General features: G+C 35.4%; 1 protein-coding gene across 1 annotated transcript; it reads right to left on the bottom strand.

Annotated features, from left to right (window-relative positions):
- Positions 1 to 7798: 7798 nt before the first annotated feature.
- LOC145116365 (putative F-box protein At3g16210) lies at positions 7799 to 9904 on the bottom strand. Its single transcript, XM_079052704.1, has 2 exons — positions 9602 to 9904; positions 7799 to 9166 (listed from the first exon to the last, which is right to left on the bottom strand). Exon 2 carries the CDS (start codon positions 9155 to 9157, stop codon positions 8027 to 8029), a length of 1131 nt encoding a protein of 376 aa, XP_078908830.1. The 5' UTR covers positions 9158 to 9166; positions 9602 to 9904; the 3' UTR covers positions 7799 to 8026.
- Between the last annotated feature and the right edge of the window lie 11585 nt (positions 9905 to 21489).

The following is a 21489-nucleotide window of genomic DNA, read 5'->3' as shown; positions in this document are numbered from 1 at the left end:
CAAATGTGAACAACTTGATTAAAAAATATATACCAAGAACCGAGCGTTACAAAAAGTGTAAAATTTAGAGCATATTTGTAATAATTTTTTTAATCAGGGCCAAAAATGTGGATTTTGGACAAAAGTTCTAATAAATTTTAAACTGAGGGCCAAAAGAGTAATTTTTTAAAGTTAGATGAATTGTTGACCGGGTAAAATGGTCATAATGAATACGTTTTCTGGTTTTTAGGACGTTATTGACTAAAAAAATGATTAAATTGGTTATGAAGCTTAAATATGATGACTTTTAAGTAGATTTTTGAACAAAATTTTTAATTAGTTCAAAAGTAAATAAAATATTGCATAAATATTAAAATGAAATATAAACATAATAATAATTAGGGTGAATATAATATATACCCTTATTAAAAACCAAAATATTATATTTGTCAAACCTAATGTCTAAATATCATATTTAGCCTTTTTAATTTTTTGAAATATCATATTTGCCCAAATTATTTTTTAAATATTTTTTAATAATTTGTTATATTTTAAAATAATTATAATTAGAAAAAAGAAAATAAATGGACCATATTGTCCCTGGCCTAAATCACATAACCATAGTCAGTTATTTATTTCTTTGCCCATCTTTTTAACTTCATTTGTGCTCTAAATATGTTTCCCCGAAAACAACTATCAGTTGCTAAAACCAGAAAATGGATAAATAAACAAACAAGAAATGGCAAATCATTTACGAGGGTGAATGAATAAATTTATTGATAGAAATCAAAATGTTTAGTAATTCATATGATCGGACTCTTGTTCAATTGAAACGTAGATTTTAACAAATGCAACATTGTGAAGGCATACAAAGGTGAAGAATCTGATATCGATGGAATAAATTTATTTATTGAGTTACAAATCTTGTTGAAAATTAAACAGACAAAAGTGAAAGTTCTTGGACATCTATTGAAATAATGGAGTATGCAAGAAGAATGAATACGTTTCCTAATGTGTTGGTTGAATATAAAATTCGGCGGAAAGAAATTTTCAAAATTTGATGCTTTTTAACTTGTATCTCTAAAGTACCATGACTCAAGAAAATTTGAGTAGATTTGTAATTTTTAATATCAAAAGTGATTTTTTATAAAATATTTATCTTTGAAAATAAGAGATGTTTTTGCTTAAAAAAAATGCATAAAGACATCGTTTTAGGTGATTTTTATAGGTTTTTGTTTATATTACTTGTTTGATTATAAAATTTACTGCATTTTGCTTTTTATAAAATTTTTAAGTACCTTTTTGTCTATTGTACGGTACTTATATAAGTGCATACAATTATTATCTCGCCCCAGGTATTAAAAACCAATGGACCCCGGGGGATTAAAGTAAATGTACATGTACCTTGTGTATATGTGTTGAAGCATCACAACAAATGAAACAAGTCCAATGAGCGAAACCAAAATGTTGAAATGCTGAAAATGTTTCTACTGCATTTTAATGTCGAGCTACAGTTTTGCATCTAACATACAAATTGCAAGAAATAGCCAATATGTAGCTATGATTTCTGATCACGAAGTTTAAGCTTACCGTTGATGGTTCATTGAGTTGTATGTTTTTTCTTGTTGTCCTTGGGCTGTTATGAACCATCCTTAAACTTCTTTAAAGAGTCGCAATGCACCATGTCATGTTTCCTTAAGGACAACTCCCACTATCTAGCTTTAAAGTTCATAGAGTGTTTGGTTTTCCATCTCCCGTTTATGTCTTTTAAACAATGAATTAAGGATTGAAATAAGCACCTTAATGGTGCATAAATATTTCCTAGACTCCACCCAATATGGATCTTAATGAACTCTTGATTTTGGTGGGTGTTGATTTATGTGTTTAGTGTGATTATAGCATCCTACTTTCAATCAAGTTTTAATCATTTTTTTCGGTGTTTGCTTTAATTACTCATTTCAGGTCTTAATGCACTCGATCAAGGCCAAATGGTTGAAAATTTAAGTAATGCTAATCCTTTGGCTAAACTTTTAATGTGTCTTTGATATTGGCAAAATTACCAATCTGGATAGATTCGACGACCTGTCTTGCGAGGCCTGTAGAGGCCATTCTGCTCCAAATTTGAGAAAGTCACCACAAGAACAAAGTTCTAGGAACTCATGTTGAGTTTCCAGAGTCCAATTAAATATCATATGGAGCTACAAAAAAATTGTTTTATGCTCAAAGACTGAGCGGGGGTCAACTGGGAAATTCTAAAAGTCTAATAAAAATAAGAATGAACCTATTCATAATGCTAACACTTTCTTTGTGAAAGTAGAGTACTTGAAAACACTTAGTTATAGGCTTCTTTGTATTGTATTATGAGGTGTGTGACACCTCAAGTTCTTATGAGATCCAAAGTGAAGAAAAATGTTTTCATAACAAAGTGAGTTAATATTTGAGCAATTTAAGTACTTTGTTTGTGAATTCCGTATCTTAGATGGAATGGAATGAACCTAGGTTGTAAAGGTTTCATGTACCCCTATTGTGTATAATTTTCTATTGGTACAGTTCATTTTTCTTACTATATATGAGAAATTAAGATGCATACATGCTAGATTCTTATTTTTTTATGTGAGAGGCATGTTAAGTCCATCATAGAAAGAGTGTTTTGTTCTGATTATATGTGATGTATGTATGCCATGATCTCTTGGAAATATTTTTCTATGATGTTTAGGACAATCAATGCTAGTGGTATAATGTTCCTAAATGTTGAAATGATGACATGTGCAAGATTATATAGTGATGTAAAATGCTTTAACATGGTATGACATACTTGCATGTTTACATAGTGATGAACTTTGAAGTAATATGCCTTAAAGTAACACATAATAAAAGAGCATGATTACTTTGCAATGATGGAGAAGGATGTTGTGTGACCATTGAATGGCGAATTAATATTAGATTAATTAAAATGGGGAATACACTTAGAGGGAAAAGGGTAGTGTTGGCTCCACGAAGAAAGCTAATTAGGTTAGGCTCCATGGGGAAAGAAAACTAGGGTTGGATCTATGAGGAAAGACAATAGGATTTGCTCTATGAGGATAGCCAAGTAGTGTCGACTCAACGAGGATATCCAGTTACGGCTGACTCTATGAGGAAAGTTAGTTGACGTTAGCTCTATCAGGAAAGCTAGTCGAATGGTTATTCTAGACGACCAATTAGACACATGGTTGACCTAAAGATTGGTGAACTGGAGTGATGTTGGATCTACGAGGTAAGTCAACGCAAACATCATGTCGTTTTAGGAGGTGTAACAAGATGGAAATGACACCGCTTGTACCAATCCTTAACGACAATGCGTATACTTGTATGTGTAACTTCGGAGTAATGAGCACAACAAATCAGGGGAAATTTTACAAGTGTTAGGCGTGCCTCACTTAATGCATTTGATCGTGCTGGACACGTTAGTAGTGAACAAGATACTTACCTTGGGGGTTATTGATGAATATATAGACCCGTAAATACGAAGTATTTGATAATAATTACAAGGGTGATTAGATAAGAGTAATTACTGATGTTGAAAACAAAGATTAATATTATATTATAATATTATAGTGATGTCTGAAGTAATAATTAGTAAAAAAGATGAATAATAAAGTGTAACTAAATGTAAAAGCTCTAAAGAAGAATAATATTATTTGAGCATTATTGTGTTGGTTATGTTATGTATCTAATTCCATGTTATGTGAGTGTTTGAATGCATGCTTAACCCATTTGGGATATGCACGTTCCATAACATCTTATTTATGATTAGCTCACTTTGCATATGTTGACTCATGTTTCTTTGCTTGTTGTTTGCCTTGTATTGGTATAGGTAGCACATTCAGATGGTTTGGTGAGGATGGGGTCTATTGGGTAGTTAAATTTAGTCTAATTTTAGTGATGATACTACTTTGGACATGTCGACGGTTTTCATTACCCTTTTTTTTTAGGACTTTATCAGTGTTGGTTTTGAGAATTTTAATAATGATGGGACTAGTTTTTGTTAAGAAATTAACATTGGTGATGCATTGGTAAAAACAAAAATAAGACTACTATTGTATTATTATGTTAAATGACGTTTTAAAAAAAATTTGGGTGAAAAACCACGATGTTACACCTGAGAATACATGCGTTTTGAAAGAGCGTCAACATAATGTTGGTTAGTTAGTTCACAGGTATGTAATGTTTGAATCATATGTACTTTTTAACCCAAACAGTATGTTATTGAATATACTTTAAAACCATAAAGTATATACTTTTTAGCCCTAAAAATTATGTGTTTAACCATATATATATATATATATATATATATATATATATATATATATATATATATATATATATACACACACACACTTTTTATACAAAGAAGTAGTGTTTACGTTGTAGATAAGTACAATTTCAACTTATATAAATATATACTTTTTAAACCAAAAACAATGTTTTCTCTGTATATATATAAATGGTTTCCCATCTTATATATAAATGCATTCAGAACGCTCACAACGTTACAATGAGTCCTTATAACAAAGATGTTTCTAGATCGTGCCCCTCTTGATGCTTTGCAACATCCCGATTTTTAACCCAAATTTTTCATTATATTTATTAAAATATATTAAAGTGTAATTACATTATGTGGAAACATGTTGCGAATGCACGTGTGTATAGTATAACATTTCCCTTCTCACAAACCAATTATGCTCCTAAAAAACATTTATAAACAAGTAGCTAAGCACAAAGCTTAGTGAGTTCTCCAATATACCATATACCATAATACATATTCATGCATAAAAACAATGCCTCACGATCTAACAATAATATGTGTACTTACGACCTTCACACCATTTCATTAACACAGGTCTATATATACTTACGACCTTCACGCAATTTCGTTAAAACAAGTCTATATGTACTTACGATAGGGCTGACATTTCTCGACACGACCCACAACACGACCCGCGACACGACACGAAATAAATGGGTTTGGGTTGAGTTTTTTTTAACCCGCCAACCCACCAACCCGTTTATTTAACGGGTCATATATGAGTTTCTAAAAAAATATTTTATTTTTAAATGTATTAATGTATCAAGTATTAATATTTAATAAGTATTATATATAGTATATACCATTGATTCATAGACAATTCGACTATTTTGCTAGTGTAGGCACATTTGTACTTTCCACTCTACTTAAGCCTAGAGAGATTATATTATTAGTACTTACTCTACTAGCTCTCTATCCTAACACACATAAATATATATTGTACCACACATGGACGAAGCATACATAGGGCCAGGGGGGCTATGCCCCCCCCCCCCTAATTTTTTTATATATAGTCCATAAGTATTAAAAAGGATACATATTATGCCCAAAACTATAAAATTTGACTTTGCCCCCCCCCCCCCTGTTCTTCAATTTTTATACGTATTCTATTCCCCCCCCCCCAAATAATAACTTCAAGCTCTGTCACTGGTACCACACTAGCTCTCTATCCTAACACACATAATTATATATCGTACCACATGGTATAGTGAGGTAACTCAGCTGGATATTAGTCCGAAGATTGACAGTTATCTAGGCAATTCCACTGTTGATCCAACTGGAGGGTAACGTGCCTAACTAGTACTAACCTATAATATTATAACTTATTAATTAATATGACAATATGGTATTGAAAGCTAGATATTTCTGAAATCCAACATGGTCATTCTAGACACCTCTCCCGTAAGTAGATCCATCAATATTATAACTGGAATTACTGATAAATCTTATTTATATATCCATAGCAACGACACTGAATGTAAATGTTAGTTACACTACAAGCGATACAAGTGTAGCTTAACCTACACAGATTCTCCTGCCAAAAAGTTTGGAAATCGCATTGACAAAAGTCTAACTTGAGAGCTTATTCGTCGAGCTCTCAAATACTCCCGACAACTAAAATACCATAGAATCTAAAGAAAAACCGGAGGAAAGGTTGAATACTTCAAACGAAAGGTTCTGAAGTGATGTGAGGAGGAATGAGGGTTGAAGGGGTGTTTATAGGCGGAATCTCGACCATCCTTCTACATCCGATTTATATTCATACTTCTAATACTAATTCTCTCTAAGCCTACTGTTGCACTTAATTGATCATCTAAGATTCTCAATAATCTTAGAGTATTACGATTTTAGATTTGCAAGTTGGAGTTCTATTTCATATTGCGATTTCATATTTGCAAGTTACCATGAAGCAAACCTCTTAGGGAAACCGACAACGAAAGTAGAAAGTTAGAAAGGTCTTGTTGGATTTTTCGATTTGGTTTCTCTTGAACTGGTTCCTTGACTTTGATTTTTCTTAATCTTTTTCTAATTTCTTTCTAAACTCGTTGTAATCAATCTTCATCAATTAATCTGGTTTTTGTGTACTGTGGTTATGGTTTGTTTTGAGAGTTTGATTTTTACCTGTTTGAGTTCGATTATCTTAGATATCTCGATTTTTTTTCAACTGATTTTTGGCTATCGGGTGAGTTTGATTTTTATTAATGTGATTTTAATTTCTCTCTGTACCTACTATCATATCAGAGGTCTGATTTCTCACTTTTATGGTATGTTGTAGGAGTTGGGTTTGTACCTATTTAAGTTTGATTACAAGAGAAATGATACGTTGCAGTTCGATCAAGTCCAGAGGTCCGATTTCTCTTCTGTTTGAGTATGAAATTTGCTGGTTTATGACTGATTTTTGAGGTTTACTTAAGGTAAAACTTTTCTAGAGATATATTCTAAAATATTATGTTATATTTCTGTTATTTAGGAGTCATATTTTTTTATTTATTCTGAATATTTGGAGGCAGCCAAGCTTTATGATTTTTCCATTGTTTCTTATTGACAATAATTTAAAAAATGGATTCAGATGTATGATTTTATGATTTATTTTCCGGATCACTTTTCGTGTAGAAAGTGGAAACAAAACCATAGTCAGTTGTTTATTTCTTTGCCCATCTTTTTAACTTCATTTGTGTTTTAAATATGTTTCCCCGAAAACAATTATCGGTTGCTAAAACCAGAAAATGAAAAACAAAAAGTGAAATCATTTACGAGGGAGAATGAATAGATTTATTGTTAGAAATCAAAATGTTTTGTAGTTCATATGATCCGACTCTTGTTCAATTGAAACGTAGATTTTAACAAATGCAACATTGTGAAAGCATACAATGGTAAAGAGATGGAATAAATTTATTTATCGAGTTACAAATTTTGTTGAAAATGAAAAAAACAAAGGTGAAAGTTTTTAGACATCTATTCAAATAATGGAGTACGCAAGAAGAATGTATGTGCTCCCTAACATGTTGGTTGCATATAAGATTCATCGGAAATAAATTTTCAAAATTGAAACTTTTTAAATTGTATCTCCGAAGTACCATGACTCAAGAAAATTTGAGTAGATTGGTAATTTTTAATATCGAAAGTGATTTTTTACAAAATATTTATATTTGAAAATAAGAGATGTTTTTTTGCTTAAAAAAATGCATAAAGACATCGTTTTAGGTGATTTTTATAGGTTTTTTGTTTATATTACTTGTTTGATTATAAAATTTACTGCATTTTGTTTTTTATAAAATTTTTAAGTGCCTTTTTGTCTATTGTACGGTACTTATATAAATGCATACAATTATTATCTCGTCCCAGGTATTAAAAACCAATGGACCCCGGGGGATTAAAGTAAATGTACATGTACCTTGTGTATATGTGTTGATTTACCACAACAAATGAAACAAGTCCAATGATTAATCGGACTAAACCAAAATGTTGAAATGCTGAAAATGTTTCTACTGCATTTTAATGTTGAGCTACAGTTTTGCATCTAACAAACAAATTGCAAGAATTAGCCAATACGTAGCTATGCTTTCTTATCACGAAGTTTAAGCTTACCATTGATGGTTCATTGAGTGACATCATCTCATGTTGAATAAGAGTGTAAAAGGAATTAGAAAAATAATATAATAAATCATCCAAATACCAAATTTTAGTTGTCTTTTTTCCTCAAGAAACCAATAGTTGATTTGCTTCGCATGCGTTTTCTAACAAATGAAGGCTTTCGACACACTGAACAATCTCGGATATGAAAGAAGCAGCATGGAATTCCACTAGTCTTGATTGTGTCCCCATCTTAATAAGATAAACTTCCATCCCCTGATCATTCATAGCGGAAAGCAAAAAATCTCTATTGATGGTCGGTTGCAAAACTCCCATAATTGATCCTCCTTTAAACTGATTTTCTTTCGATTTATAAACGACAGACCAAGAATCATCTCTCCTCACCCAAATCCAACAATCACTATAGTAACTGTTATCATCATACCCAGAAATCATTGCTAGAGAACCTTGGAAGGTTGTTAGTCTTGTCAATCTCCGAAAGGGTTCAGGCAATGGAATCATGCCAAAAACATGAGTGCTCAAATCGAATGTCATTATACAAGGAATCTCACTGTGATGTGATTCTGTATGATAACGATCAACCACCCAATGCAAAGCTCCATTCACAAAACATGACCCCCAAATGCCTCTCCTTACTTCAGAAAAAAAAGGTGTAGGGGAGGCTATCGCACACCAACTGCCTGTCTTTAGTGAATAAAAATATGAACTTTCTCTGGCGTATGATATCTGGACAATATTGTAATCATCACTGATTGGGTCGAAACCAAACCCAAGCGCAAGCCCAAACCCTTCCAAAGGGCCTCTAGGTCTCCGTGGACAATCAGGCAGGCTTTTTTTGCGCCTTATTGAAGGGTTCCATAGACTAATTCCCTTCTTATGCTCACTCAAACAGAATATTCCATCACATGAACCAACAATTATGAAAGCTCTGCTACATGGAAACTGGACTGCTGTTATACCATTGTATCCTTCTGTGGGGCACAATGGCAACTGGTCTTCTGAATGTAATGTATAAAAGTCATCTGACAATAATGTATGGAAGTATTCAACGCCATAACGAAGATGATGTCTGAGGAGGAGTTTTTGTGTGGATCGAGAACCGTGCATGCGGATGAAAGAGGGACTAGAAATACAAGAATACCATGATTTGGAGAGTGATCTAAACCGGAGGAGGGATTTGGGCGGCAGTCTTGTGAACATTGCAATTATCAACTCTTGGCATAGATAATCTGACATTGTGTAATCCTGAATTTTTGGAAGGAGATGAAACTTCAGTACTGATAGCATGCAATCAAAACCATCTGTGTTTCTATTTAAAGATTTTTCAACAGGATCATGTTTCAGTCAAATCGTAAATTTTCTTAAATAAAATCAAACTAACTTATGTTCTCATCGTAATATCATTTACATCATCCATAAAATGGAAAAAGTAATTGGTTGTGAATGAAACAGGTATATATCGGGCTCTTATATGTTTAGTGAGTTGCTTATTTAGTTGAATATCCTCTGCATACAAATATTCAATAGAAAAAAAAAATGATCGTTGTTATCAACTAAAATATCTAATATACTTTCAAAAAGGTAATTAGGTATATTATATGAATCTTAGCCATCATCACATCAATTAAAAAGGCAACAAAATAAAAACTTGAAGGGGAATCGACGATTAAAATCACTCACCAGAGAAAGGAAGGAGAGGAAGAGTAAACTGATGAGTGATGAAGACGATGCTGCGGAAATCTTGTTGTGTAGCCCCAAAACATCGACGATCGACCGAGTCTTGCTGGGGCTTAATTAGGTTTCATTTGGGCCCAACGTTCCCCCTGTTTCTTCCATGTTTTCTTTTTGTGAATAATGAAATTCTTTTTGTGATAGCATTTTAATGTACTCAGTTTTGAAGATTTTATTCCTTTTTAGATCAAGGTTTTACTTGCCACGCTAATTTCATTTTTGCTCTGGCTTAGCGTAGATCATATTCCCACATCTCCTTCACTCTCCTAATTCCTAAACCTTAGGAAATGATAACCCTTTATTCCTTTAGTTTTCTGTATTTTAAGTAATTATTTAAAAATTTAAATTTTATTTTAATAATACAATAAATAGTAAAGGTAAATCGACTGAGAAGTTTACATATTTAAACCTTATAACCGATTTAGTTTTCATCTTTCTTTTTTTTTTAATAAATTAATTTCAAAAAACCAGAAAATATAGACATTTTGACCCCTTTACCCAGTAACAAGTTATTCAACTTTCAAAAATAACACTTTTGACTTAGATTTTAATTTTTATTACAAATTTGGTCCAAACTTTACACTTTTAACGAATATTTCAAAATTTATAACAAATTTGGTCCAAGGGTTACACTTTTGTCCTAGATTTCAAAATTTTGTTACACTTTTGGTCCAAAAAATGTATTTATTTTTACATCTTTTTTTTCAAAATTTTCTTTCGAATATGTCTTTTTTGCTTTATAAAATCATATTTATACAAAAAAAAAAACATATTTTCACATAAACATTTTCTTTTTTCTATATAAAAACTTTTTTTTAAAACACTATTGTATGCTAAACACATTTTATAATAAATACATGTATATACAAAACCCTTTTTATAAAAAAAAGTGTATACAAAGATGTATTTTTATACAAATGTATACAAACACGCTTTTATAAAAAAAATATAGAAATACATATTTCATAGTAAATGTATTTATATATATTTATGTATTTATATCCATACAAATAGGAGTTTTATACATAAATTTCGATATTTTTTATAAACACCTATTTTATAATAAATATATTTTTATGCAAACATGTTTTTTACAAAAAAAATGTATACAAACATGTGTTTTATAAAAATATATACAAACATGTTTTTATAAAAACAATGTATACAAACACCTATTTTTATAAAAATGTATACAAACACGCTTTTTAAAAAAATATATAGAAATACATATTTCATAGTAAAAGTATTTTTATATATTTATTCATTTATATGCACATAAATAAGTGTTTTATACATTTTTTTTATAAAAACATGTTTATATAAAAATGCAATTATTATAAAATAGGTGTTTGTATATTTATTTTTTTATAAACTACATGTTTGTATACATGGTTTATATATATATATATATATATATATATATATATATATATATATATATATATATATATATGCACTTAATAAATACCTAATTTTATAAATAGTTATTTCATATACAAAAATGTTTTTTTTAAAAGTCTTTATATAGAAAAAGGAAGGCTTTTATGTGAAAATATGATTTTTGTATAAATATGACTTTATAAAGCCAACAAACATCCGAAACAATTTTTTGAAAAACAAAGAGGTAAAAAAACTAAATTTAAGATGAATTTGTAACAAAATTTTGAAATCTATGCCAAAAGTGTAAACTTTATACCAAATTTGTAATAAATTTTGAAATCCAGGCCAAAAGTGTAAATTTTGGACGAAATTTTAATAAAATTTAAAATCTAGGCCAAAAGTTTAATTTTTGAAAATGTATTCAGTTTGACTGTTAAAAATGTCAAACTGAATACATTTTCCGGTTTTTTAGGACTTCATTGACTAAGGCTATGTTTGGCGCACTAGCTCAAAAGTTGGCTGTTAGCTGAAAAGCTAGCTGTTAAATAAAAAGCTAGCTCATAGCTGAAAAGCTAGCTGATAAAAATAACGTTTGGTAAAACTAGCTGAAAAGCTAGCTGAAATATATAAAATTACATAAAGGACATGTAAGAATATGTGTTTCTATAATTAATTAAGGGGTGTATTTGAAAAAATTTTAAAAAGCTCCTAAAAAGCTAGTCTAAGTAGCTTTTCAAAAAGCTAGCTTATCAGCTACTTTTTGGCTTACCAAACACGACAACATAAAAAAGCTCAAAAAAAGAAGCTAGTTTATCAGCTAGCTGTGGCACGCCAAACATAGCCTAAAAATTTGTAGGACTTCATTGACTAAAAAAAGACAATGACTAAATTGGTTATGAAGCCTAAATATAATGACTTTTCGATAGATTTTTGAACAAAATTTTTCATTAATTCAAAAGTAAACTAAATATTGCATACATATTAAAATGAAATACAAACATAATAATAATTAAAATAAGCCCAATTGATATATTTTTTTCATAATTTTGTTTTTATCCTTGAAATCATGGTGAATTATTCTCCCGAAAGATGATGGGTGCGTTACATCAAAAGTTTCATATCTCTTGAGTCTTTTCCGTCATGAGCTTCGACATGACACGGGGCTAACTCGGACGAGAAACAACTGGAACAAGATCTAAAGGTTTTCAGAAGGTCGGACACACTGCGTAGAGTTCCAGTGAGATTCAAGCAGGACTAAGGATAAGGCTCTGATATCATGTGAATAATCTAAAAATCTAGAAAAAAAAACTTGCTTATAGATAAGCCTCAATTTATATACACATAACAACCTAGTTTTGGGTAATCTCACTGTTGTAAAAATTCCGACTTCCCGATTAATCTCCGAATAATCCATAGGCGCTACTCGACCGATTAGAGGGCACCTAGCGATTAATCCTAGCATACATAATGAATGAAACATTATAAAACGATGAACTTGTAACATTTTGAAGAATTTTTATCTCATTGGAAACTATTTGAGGCACGATTAGTGTTGTATTAATCATATTCACCTATTTTGTTATCATATTAGTGGTATTTACGTACTTTGATATGATATTAGTCATATTTAATTTTTTAAAATTCAACAAATTAGCAATTAATGGACCCCGATTAATCTCCGCCTAGCTGATTAATCCCTTGACCCCAGTCCACCGACTAGCTAACGTCGAACGTTTTTTACAACCTTGGGTAATCTTGACATGGATATGCTATTTGAATTATGGGTATGGTTCAAATAGTTAGGTTTGTTTGTTTTTTTTTGGGCAAAATATATGCAGTTTGCGGACCACATCTGTAGACCTCTGCAGTAAAAGAGGTGGACCGTACATCTGTAATCTGAAAGAAGAAGACTATTTGTTTTTTTAACACCTGCGGGCTTCTAAAATAAACTAAAATCTGAATAAATTGTTTTTTTAACATCAAAGTGTTGTTTTAATCTTTTTATGAAGTTATTATAGATAATTAACAAATATGGATCAACTTTTATGTACTATTGTATAAAAAATGAAAATAAAATGGTACGAATTAATATATATGTTTGATGAAAACTAACAATTTTGGTCGCAAAGTTACACCTTAGCATTTTAATTAGGGATCAAAGAATTTAACAAATAAGATGGATGGAAATAAACTTCGATTTTAAAATAAAAAGTTTCAAAATTCTCATTTTACTTGTCTATTAAATCAATTAAAAACATACCGTAAGTATTTTTTCCAAGAAATTAATGATACTGCATTAAATAATATCTTATAAAATTTGACACAAAAATATAAGACAATATTATTATTTTTATCATATTTGTAAAACCAGATTCAATAACCATTATTGTAATAAATCTTTTGTAACATCCATAAAAATCAAGCCAATTTAAACTTTTTAAAACATTCAAAAACCATTAGTCATTACAAATCTGTTTTCAAAATAGTTTCATATCAGAGTATCCCAGAAATCCAAATCAAAATATGAGGAAGTGTACGGTCACACCTTCGCCTTCCCGCGGTCATCCGCTGTACCTGACACGATAATCGATAAATGTAAGCTCGAAGGCTTAGTGAGTTACCCCCAAAGTACCAACCTCATATAACCATAACATATCATATAACAAATACAGAACAACCATGCATCTCGAGTCTACAGTGTGACTGGTCCGCCCGCACCGGGCCTTCAGTCCACCTGGTCCACTCTCTGAGTCTACAATATGACTGGACCGCCCGCATCGGGCCTTCAGTCTATCTGGCCCACTCTCCAAGCCTCGGCACATCTGGACCGTCCTCTCGGGGCCTTCAGCCTATCCGGACCGCTCGCCGGGCCTTCAGCCTGACTATGTGCCCTCCCGGGTCTGCAGTCTATCCGGTCCGCCCTGGGTATGTTGGCCTACAGCACAAAGCAGGACCCGCCTCAACCCAACCTCTATACCAACAACATGTGCACAGAAACAGATAATCACATAACAGTCCATAAATAACCAAACCGGTCTAACCGATCACTAACATAGCAACATCCTAACCAGGATACCGACCTAACCGGTCACTAACATAGCATCACCATATATACAAGGACACCGACCTAACCAGGTCACTAAGCATAACATAGCATATCACCATCCTAACTAACAGGATGTAAATCAGTAAACATAACTTGCAATAATTTGAACACAATCCATAAAGGGTCGGCCTTGGTGCCTTAGACCATGTTGATAAAGTGAGGATAACTCACCTCGCAACTGACGAACCTAAGCACGAAATCACGCTCCCGAACCACTGCCCCAAACTCCAACACCTATAACCATCAATGATCCATTGCCATAAATATCCAATTTACCAAAATGCCCCTCAGAAGTCAAACTCAGTAAAACCTGGTCAAAGTCCCAGTCAATGGTCAAGGTCAATAGTCCATGTTGACCTCAACTCGTCGAGTACCCTCAGCCACTCGCCGAGTTCCTTGCATAACTCGACCATTCGCCGAGTCACTCATATAACTCGCTGAGCCCACGACAATCTTCAACGGACTCGCCGAGTAAATCATCTGACTCGCCGGGTCTACGACAATCTCCATCGGACTCGTCGAGTTGACTGTCCGACTCGTCGAGTCCCTTCAGTACTTCATCCATACAGAGGATTTTTAAGCCATGCTAAGGCTCCAAATTGTAGATCCATCTTCCCAATGCATGTTTATCACGTAAAGTTGCGAACTTTACGTGCATGCATGGATCTAATGGCTCATTATGCCAAATCCAACTTGAAATGGAGTCTAACTAAAAAGGAAATCTTCATACATGACCAAGCTCGAAACTTTATGAACCTAGAACCCAAGAAGGATCCATATCTGAAGTTGCAACCTCAGATCTAGCTCATACACAACCATAACTTCATAACCAAGACAAAATAACCCTAAACTTCACCCATATGAGATCTAGAAATAAAAGAGGCCAAGATCACGAATTGATACCTCCAAGGAAGCTAACTGAGGTAGATTTTGAAGATCCCCCACGAGTCCCTTGTTGCAAGCTACTTGACCTTCAAGCTTTCTCCACAAAATCCACTCTCCAAAGCTCAAAACACACATACAAAAGCTCTCACACGAAAGAGGGGTCTTCTGGGCTCTCAAGGGGCTGTAAAGGGGCTAAAGGAGGCTTATGATCCTTTAAATAGGGTGTAAAACACCAGAAATTAGGGTTTCATCCTCCAGCTCCTACTCGCTGAGTCCCTTCTTGGACTCGGCGAGCAGGTCACTTAAACTGGTGGACTCGCCCGCTGCTACTCGGCGAGTCAGGCAATCAACTCGTCGAGTAGCCCTGAACTCATGTAAATTTATAACCATAAATTGATACTCGGGAAATTGGGGCGTTACATCTTCATTTATAAATTTGACAAAAGGACATTTTTGTGTCGCCGAACTTTTTTTTAAGTTTTTTAACTTTTTTTCCAAATTGTTTATCATTAATAAAGTTGGAAGAAATCTAAGTTAAAAAAAAACCTAAAGAAAACGAAGATATATGTGTTTTTTTAGGTTAAAGAGGCTTGAAGATGTTAGAATACTCTGGTCCACATCTGCGCCAAGAATACGACGCGTAGACCTTTTTAGGTCTACAGTCTTCAAAAAAAAAACAAACAATGTGCGATGACTAATGTCTATGCGTTGTTTGTACGGCGCAGACAAAAGAGGCCATTAAGATCTGCAGACAAAAAACAAATAGCGCCTTAGTCTTTTATTTGTTTTTTTTAGTGTTTGAATAAATGATGTTTGATATTATTTACTTCAATTGAGTCATTGTAGGCTATTTATAGCCTTTTGCTTTTAGGTTAATGAAGCAACCTTTTGAATAAAAGAAACAAGGTTTCATATGTTTTTCTTCTTTTTTTCTTCTCGTGTAGAGTAGTAGCAACAAAGCATACCTACTTGTTTTTTTCTTATTTATTCAAAGATCGTAGGAGCTGAACCAACACCTAAATCATGAAACAATAATAAAGAAACTAGAAAAGTCTCAAAACCCTATGTTAGAAATACATATATATATATATATATATATATATATATATATATATATATATATATATATATATATAACAGTAATCATGATATAAATCCAGGACGTATCTTTTTGTAACAGCCCAAAAACTGGATAAAAATTTTTCATTTTCAATTAAGAATTACAGCCATAATTTGTTTCCAAAATCCATTAAAAATAAACATGTCAAATTATCAGAGTAACAACATCAGTAATTGTGGAAAATAGTGGAGAGTGAATGTTGCGCTATTAAGCCAGACCTTTCTCATTAGTACGGGAAGTGCCTGAAACCACAATACAAATTGTAAGCAAAAGCTTAATGAGTTCCCCACAAATACCACATAACATACATACAATTGCTATAGGCTACCCACATAGTCTTTTCCTGAAATTCCATGGGATACCCCCATGGTCTAATATCCAAGTGCCATGGTCTACTCCAATGGTCTTCCATGCCATGGGCTACCCCTATGGTCTTTCATAGAAGTGTCACGGGCTACCCCCGAGGTCTTTCATACAAGCAAACACATAGGCAACTAACATTCCACAAGATAAGTAATGGGCCGACATTGATGCCTTCGACCCATGGATATAGTGAGGAGAATCACCTCGGTCTACTGGTAATACTAATTGCTCGGCTACTGGTCCGACAATCTCACACTGAATATACACAAATTGCCCTAATGAAATTTAGGTCACAGATACAAAACATGGGCCAAAACCCTAAGTCCAACTCCTAAAAAATGTCCCATTCGTTTTTCCCATAATGGGTCTAACCATTTTCGGCCTAATCACAATAACAGGCTCCCCGACCCAAAAGGCCCAAGCCATGACACACAAGGCCCACAATAGAAAACCGGCCCCAACTATCCTAAATAGGCTAAGGCCCAAAAATAGTTAAGGCCCACAAGTTACAAAAGTAGAATAATTGACCAACGGCCAACTGGGCGTACGCGCAGTGTAACATCACTACGCTTAGCGTACTCGATCCTCACGCAATACGTGCAACGTACATATTGGTATGCCCAACGTACTAAGCTATTAAGCACTTTCAACCATTAAGTGTTAGATCCATGCAGTCATTTCATCAACTTCTAAATCTCGGTCATTTAAGGGGTCCTGGGGCATAAAGTTGGCAAGTTTATGCCTTTGCATGCCTTATGGGCCAAAAATGAGCTTATAAACAAACCCTAACTCTAAGTATCAAAAGGATTAACAAGGTAGGAGGTTTTTACCTCCAAAAGCCTCCTAAGATGATGTAGATTCAAGATCTTGAAGCTCAACCATGTCCAAGGCACACTCACCAACTTCTTCTTCTAGCAAAACACACCAAAAAGGCCACCAAAGTCACTTTCAAGCTCAATGATCATTCTCAAATGGTACTAGGGTTTTTAGGGACGTTCAAAGGCAATGGAGATTGATAAGAGTAAGGGCCCAAGGTCATAAGTGAGCTTAAATATGGCTCATGCCCTAAAATTAGGGTTTTAGTGAATGACGATATACGCCCCACGCATGTAGCTCAAGGTCCCGACTCCCATGCCCTTGTACGCTAAGCGTACATAGGCGTATGCCTAGCGTACGAAGGGGCTTCTTTTGAAATAAAATCAACAACGCAAGGACTAAATGGGACATACCAGAATCCGTGTGTTACAAATCTCCCCCACTTGAATTAGACTTTGTCCTCAAAGTTTGCTATCGCGAAAAATCTGCGTAGTGCTCTCTCATCTCGTCCTATGGTTCCTATATCCAGTCGGAGCCCCTTCGGTGTTGCCATTGCTCCTTCACCAAATTCACCACCTTGTTACGCAGAGTTTTAGTCTTCCTGTATAGAATCCTAATGGGATTCTCCACATAATTCAGGAACTCATCCACCTGAATATCATTCAATGAGATCACTGTAGAATCATCGGCTACACATTTCCGCTACTGAGATACATGGAAGGTGTTATGGATCTGACTGAGATCATCAGGAAGATCCAGCCAATATGCAACCTTGCCAACACGGGCATAAATCTTGAATAGACCAATGAATCAGGGACCCAGCTTTCCCCTCTTCCGAAATCGGATGACACCATTCCAAGGTGAAACCTTCAGCAACACAAAGTCTCCCACCTGAAACTCAAGGTCTGAACGGTGTCGGTCTGCGTAACTCTTTTGGTGACTCTGCGCGACCTGCAACCTGTCATGGACCTACTGAATCAACTCAGTGGTCTTGAGCACTAACTCAGTGCTTCCCATGACCCAATGTACGACTTCTCCAAAACAAATCAGGGTCCTACACCTCCTTCCATACAACATCTCGAATGCGCGGTCGATCAATACTAGCATGATAACTATTTTTGTAGGAGAACTCTGCCACTGGAAGGTAAGTATCCCAACACCCTCCAAAATCCAGCACACAAGCCCTGAGCATATCCTTGAGTGTTTGGATCGTCCGCTCGCTCTGACCGTCTGTCTAGGGGTGGTATGTTGTACTAAAATGCAATTGAGTGACTAACTCCTCATGGAACTTCCTTCAAAATCTGGAGGTGAAACAAACATCAATGTCCGAGACCACAGATACCAACACCCCATGCCTGACTACCACCTCCCAAACATAGATATCTGCTAACTTTTTCTGCGGATATACTCTCGGAAATTGGAATAAAATGTGCACTCTCGGTCAACCTGTCCACAATGACCTAAATAGAGTCAACACCCTATGCCGTCATGGGAAATTTGGTGATGAAGTCCATAGTGATGTCCTCCCATTTCCACATAGAGATGGGTAACGGCTGCGCCTTTCTGGGAGGTCTCTGATGTTCAGCTTTGACCTTCCTACAAGTCAAACACTGCTCAACAAACCAAGCAACTTCTCTTTTCATGCAGGCCACCAGTAACTCAACCTCAAATCTTGGTACATCTTTGTGGCCCCCAATTGGATAGAAAACATTGATTTATGAGCCTCCTCCAAAATCGTCTGTCTCACCCCATTTGATGTCGGAACCCATACCCTACCACACTAGGTTAATAACCCCCAATTGTCTCTAATAAACAAAGGAATTTGCTCTCTAATTCGCTCAGTCTTCCAATTTTCCTTTTGCAATCCTTCTACCTAACCCTCTTTGATCAAATCCATCAAAGGTAAAGTAACAGTCATCCTCAAACAAATATCTCGGATCGATGGGCACACCATCTTACCGCTCACAGCATCAGCCACCACATTTGGCCTTCCCGGGGTGATACAAAATCTCGCAGTCATAGTCTTTTACCACATATAACCACCTCCGCTACCACATATTCAAGTTCCGATGATCCATCAAATACTTCAAACTCTTATGATCGGTGTAGATAGTGCATCAGACCCCGTACAAGTAGTGCCTCCAGATTTTGAGGGCAAACACCACCGCCTCCAATTCCAAATCATGCGTGGGGGAATTTTCCTCATGAGGCTTCAGCTCCATCGAGGCGTAAGCAATCACAATCCCTCTCTGCATAAGGACAACTCCTAATCCTGAAATATAAGCGTTGTAATAATCCACAAAATCATCCAATCCCTCAAGTAACGCAAGAATCGGGGCCTTACACAATCTTTTCCTCAGAGTCTCAAAGGCCAACTACTTATCTGAACCCCACCAAAAGGTCACATTCTTCTTGGTCAAGTGGGTTAGAGGCACTGCAATCTTGGAGAAGTCCTGACTAAATCTTCGATAATACCCCCCAAGACCCAAGAAACTCCGAATCTCATATGCATTCTTCGGAACTTCCCAACGCATCACAACCTCGATCTTGGCCGGGTCCACCAAGATACCACCATGCTTGATTATGTACCCAAAAAATTGTACCTCATGCAACCAAAACTCGTATTTGGAGAATTTGGCATAAAGCCTCTCCCTCCTCAAGGTCTCCAACACCTCTTGCAAATGCTGCTCATGCTGCTCCTTGGTCTTAGAGTAGAACAAAATATCATCAATTAAAATAATCACAGCCGATACAGCATTGGCCTGCTAACCTAGTTCATGAGATTCATGAACGTTGCTGGTGCATTGGTGAGCCCGAAAGGCATCACCATGAACTCGTAATAACCATAACAAGTTCTAAAGGCCGTATTTTAAACATCCTCATCCCTGATCCTCATTTGATGGTATACTGACCGAAGATCAACCTTGGAGAACTGAGATGCACCCTAAAGCTGCTAAAATAAATTGTCGATCCTCGGAAGTGGGTAACGGTTCTTCACCGTTAGATTGTTCAAATCCCAATAATCGATACACATCCTGTGTGACCCATCCTTCTTTTTCACGAACAAGATCGATGCTCCCCATGGGGAACTGCTCAGACAGATGAAACCCTTATCTAGCAGCTCCTGCAGCTGCATAGACAACCCCCTGCATCTGAGACGGTGCTAGGCGGTATGGTGCCTGGGCTATGGGAGCCGAACTAGGCATCAGATCAATCTGAATCCTGACCTATCGCTCGAGAGGCACTACCGGAAACTCCCATGAAAATACATCAGGAAAATCTCGTACAATGGGTACCCTGCTCAACTCTGATGTGGCATCAACCCGTGTATCCGAAACATAGGCCAAAACCTAAAACAACCTTGCTGAAGAAGCATCCTAGCCCTCGCAGATAAACATACAGTTGGCCCATTCGAAGCTCTCTCACCAGTAATGACTAGCTCTCCCCCACTTGGGGTTCAAACTCTCACTAACTGCTGCTCACAATCAATCACCGCCCCATTAGGCCCCAACCAGTCCATCCCGATGATCACCTTCAATCCCCTTAAGGGGATTGGTACCAAATCAATAGGAAACCTCTCACTAAACATGTTCAGAACACATCCTCAGAATACCCTCACAGTGCTCACAGTATGATCGTCCACGATCTCCACCTCCAGAGGGGAGTCCAAGGTTCTCGGAGCGTCTCAAAACTTCTTGCTGAGCACAAGAGATACAAAGGATCGGGTAGCCCATGAATCAAACAAAACATGAGCAGACAACCCATTGACCAAAAATGTCCCTATACAAGATCATAAAAAAAATAAGCATAACAAGAAAGCAATAAAAGATAAAGTTAAGTCACATACCAGTAACTACATCTGCCGCTGCACGGGACTCATCGGTGGTCAACTGAAATGCTCTGCTCTTCACCACATGAGTCTCTGCCTTACCCTGGAGGCCATCGGTAATCCTCAAGGTAGCTGGTGCAGGCGTCACCACTGCTCCACCAGACAACCTCGAACAATCGACCTTTTTATGGTTAGTCTAGTTGCAGTGAAAACAAATCAAGCCCTTCTTGGGGCACTCTCTGGTCATGTGGCCCGACTGACCATAATTGTAACATACCGAGCCTGCTACCTGATAGGCCCCACTGTGCGGCCTGCCACACTTGGCACAACGACTTTAA

This window comes from Lactuca virosa, chromosome 5, assembly GCF_052849685.1.
Source record: "Lactuca virosa cultivar CGN04683 chromosome 5, Lactuca_virosa_CGN04683_v6, whole genome shotgun sequence".
NCBI lineage: Eukaryota > Viridiplantae > Streptophyta > Magnoliopsida > Asterales > Asteraceae > Lactuca > Lactuca virosa.
This window is presented reverse-complemented; position numbering and strand designations above follow the sequence as displayed.

What these genes read in the sequence shown, in the direction of transcription:
- LOC145116365 (XM_079052704.1), bottom strand. Translation starts at nt 9,157, where the DNA reads ATGTCAGATTATCTATGCCAAGAGTTGATAATTGCAATGTTCACAAGA.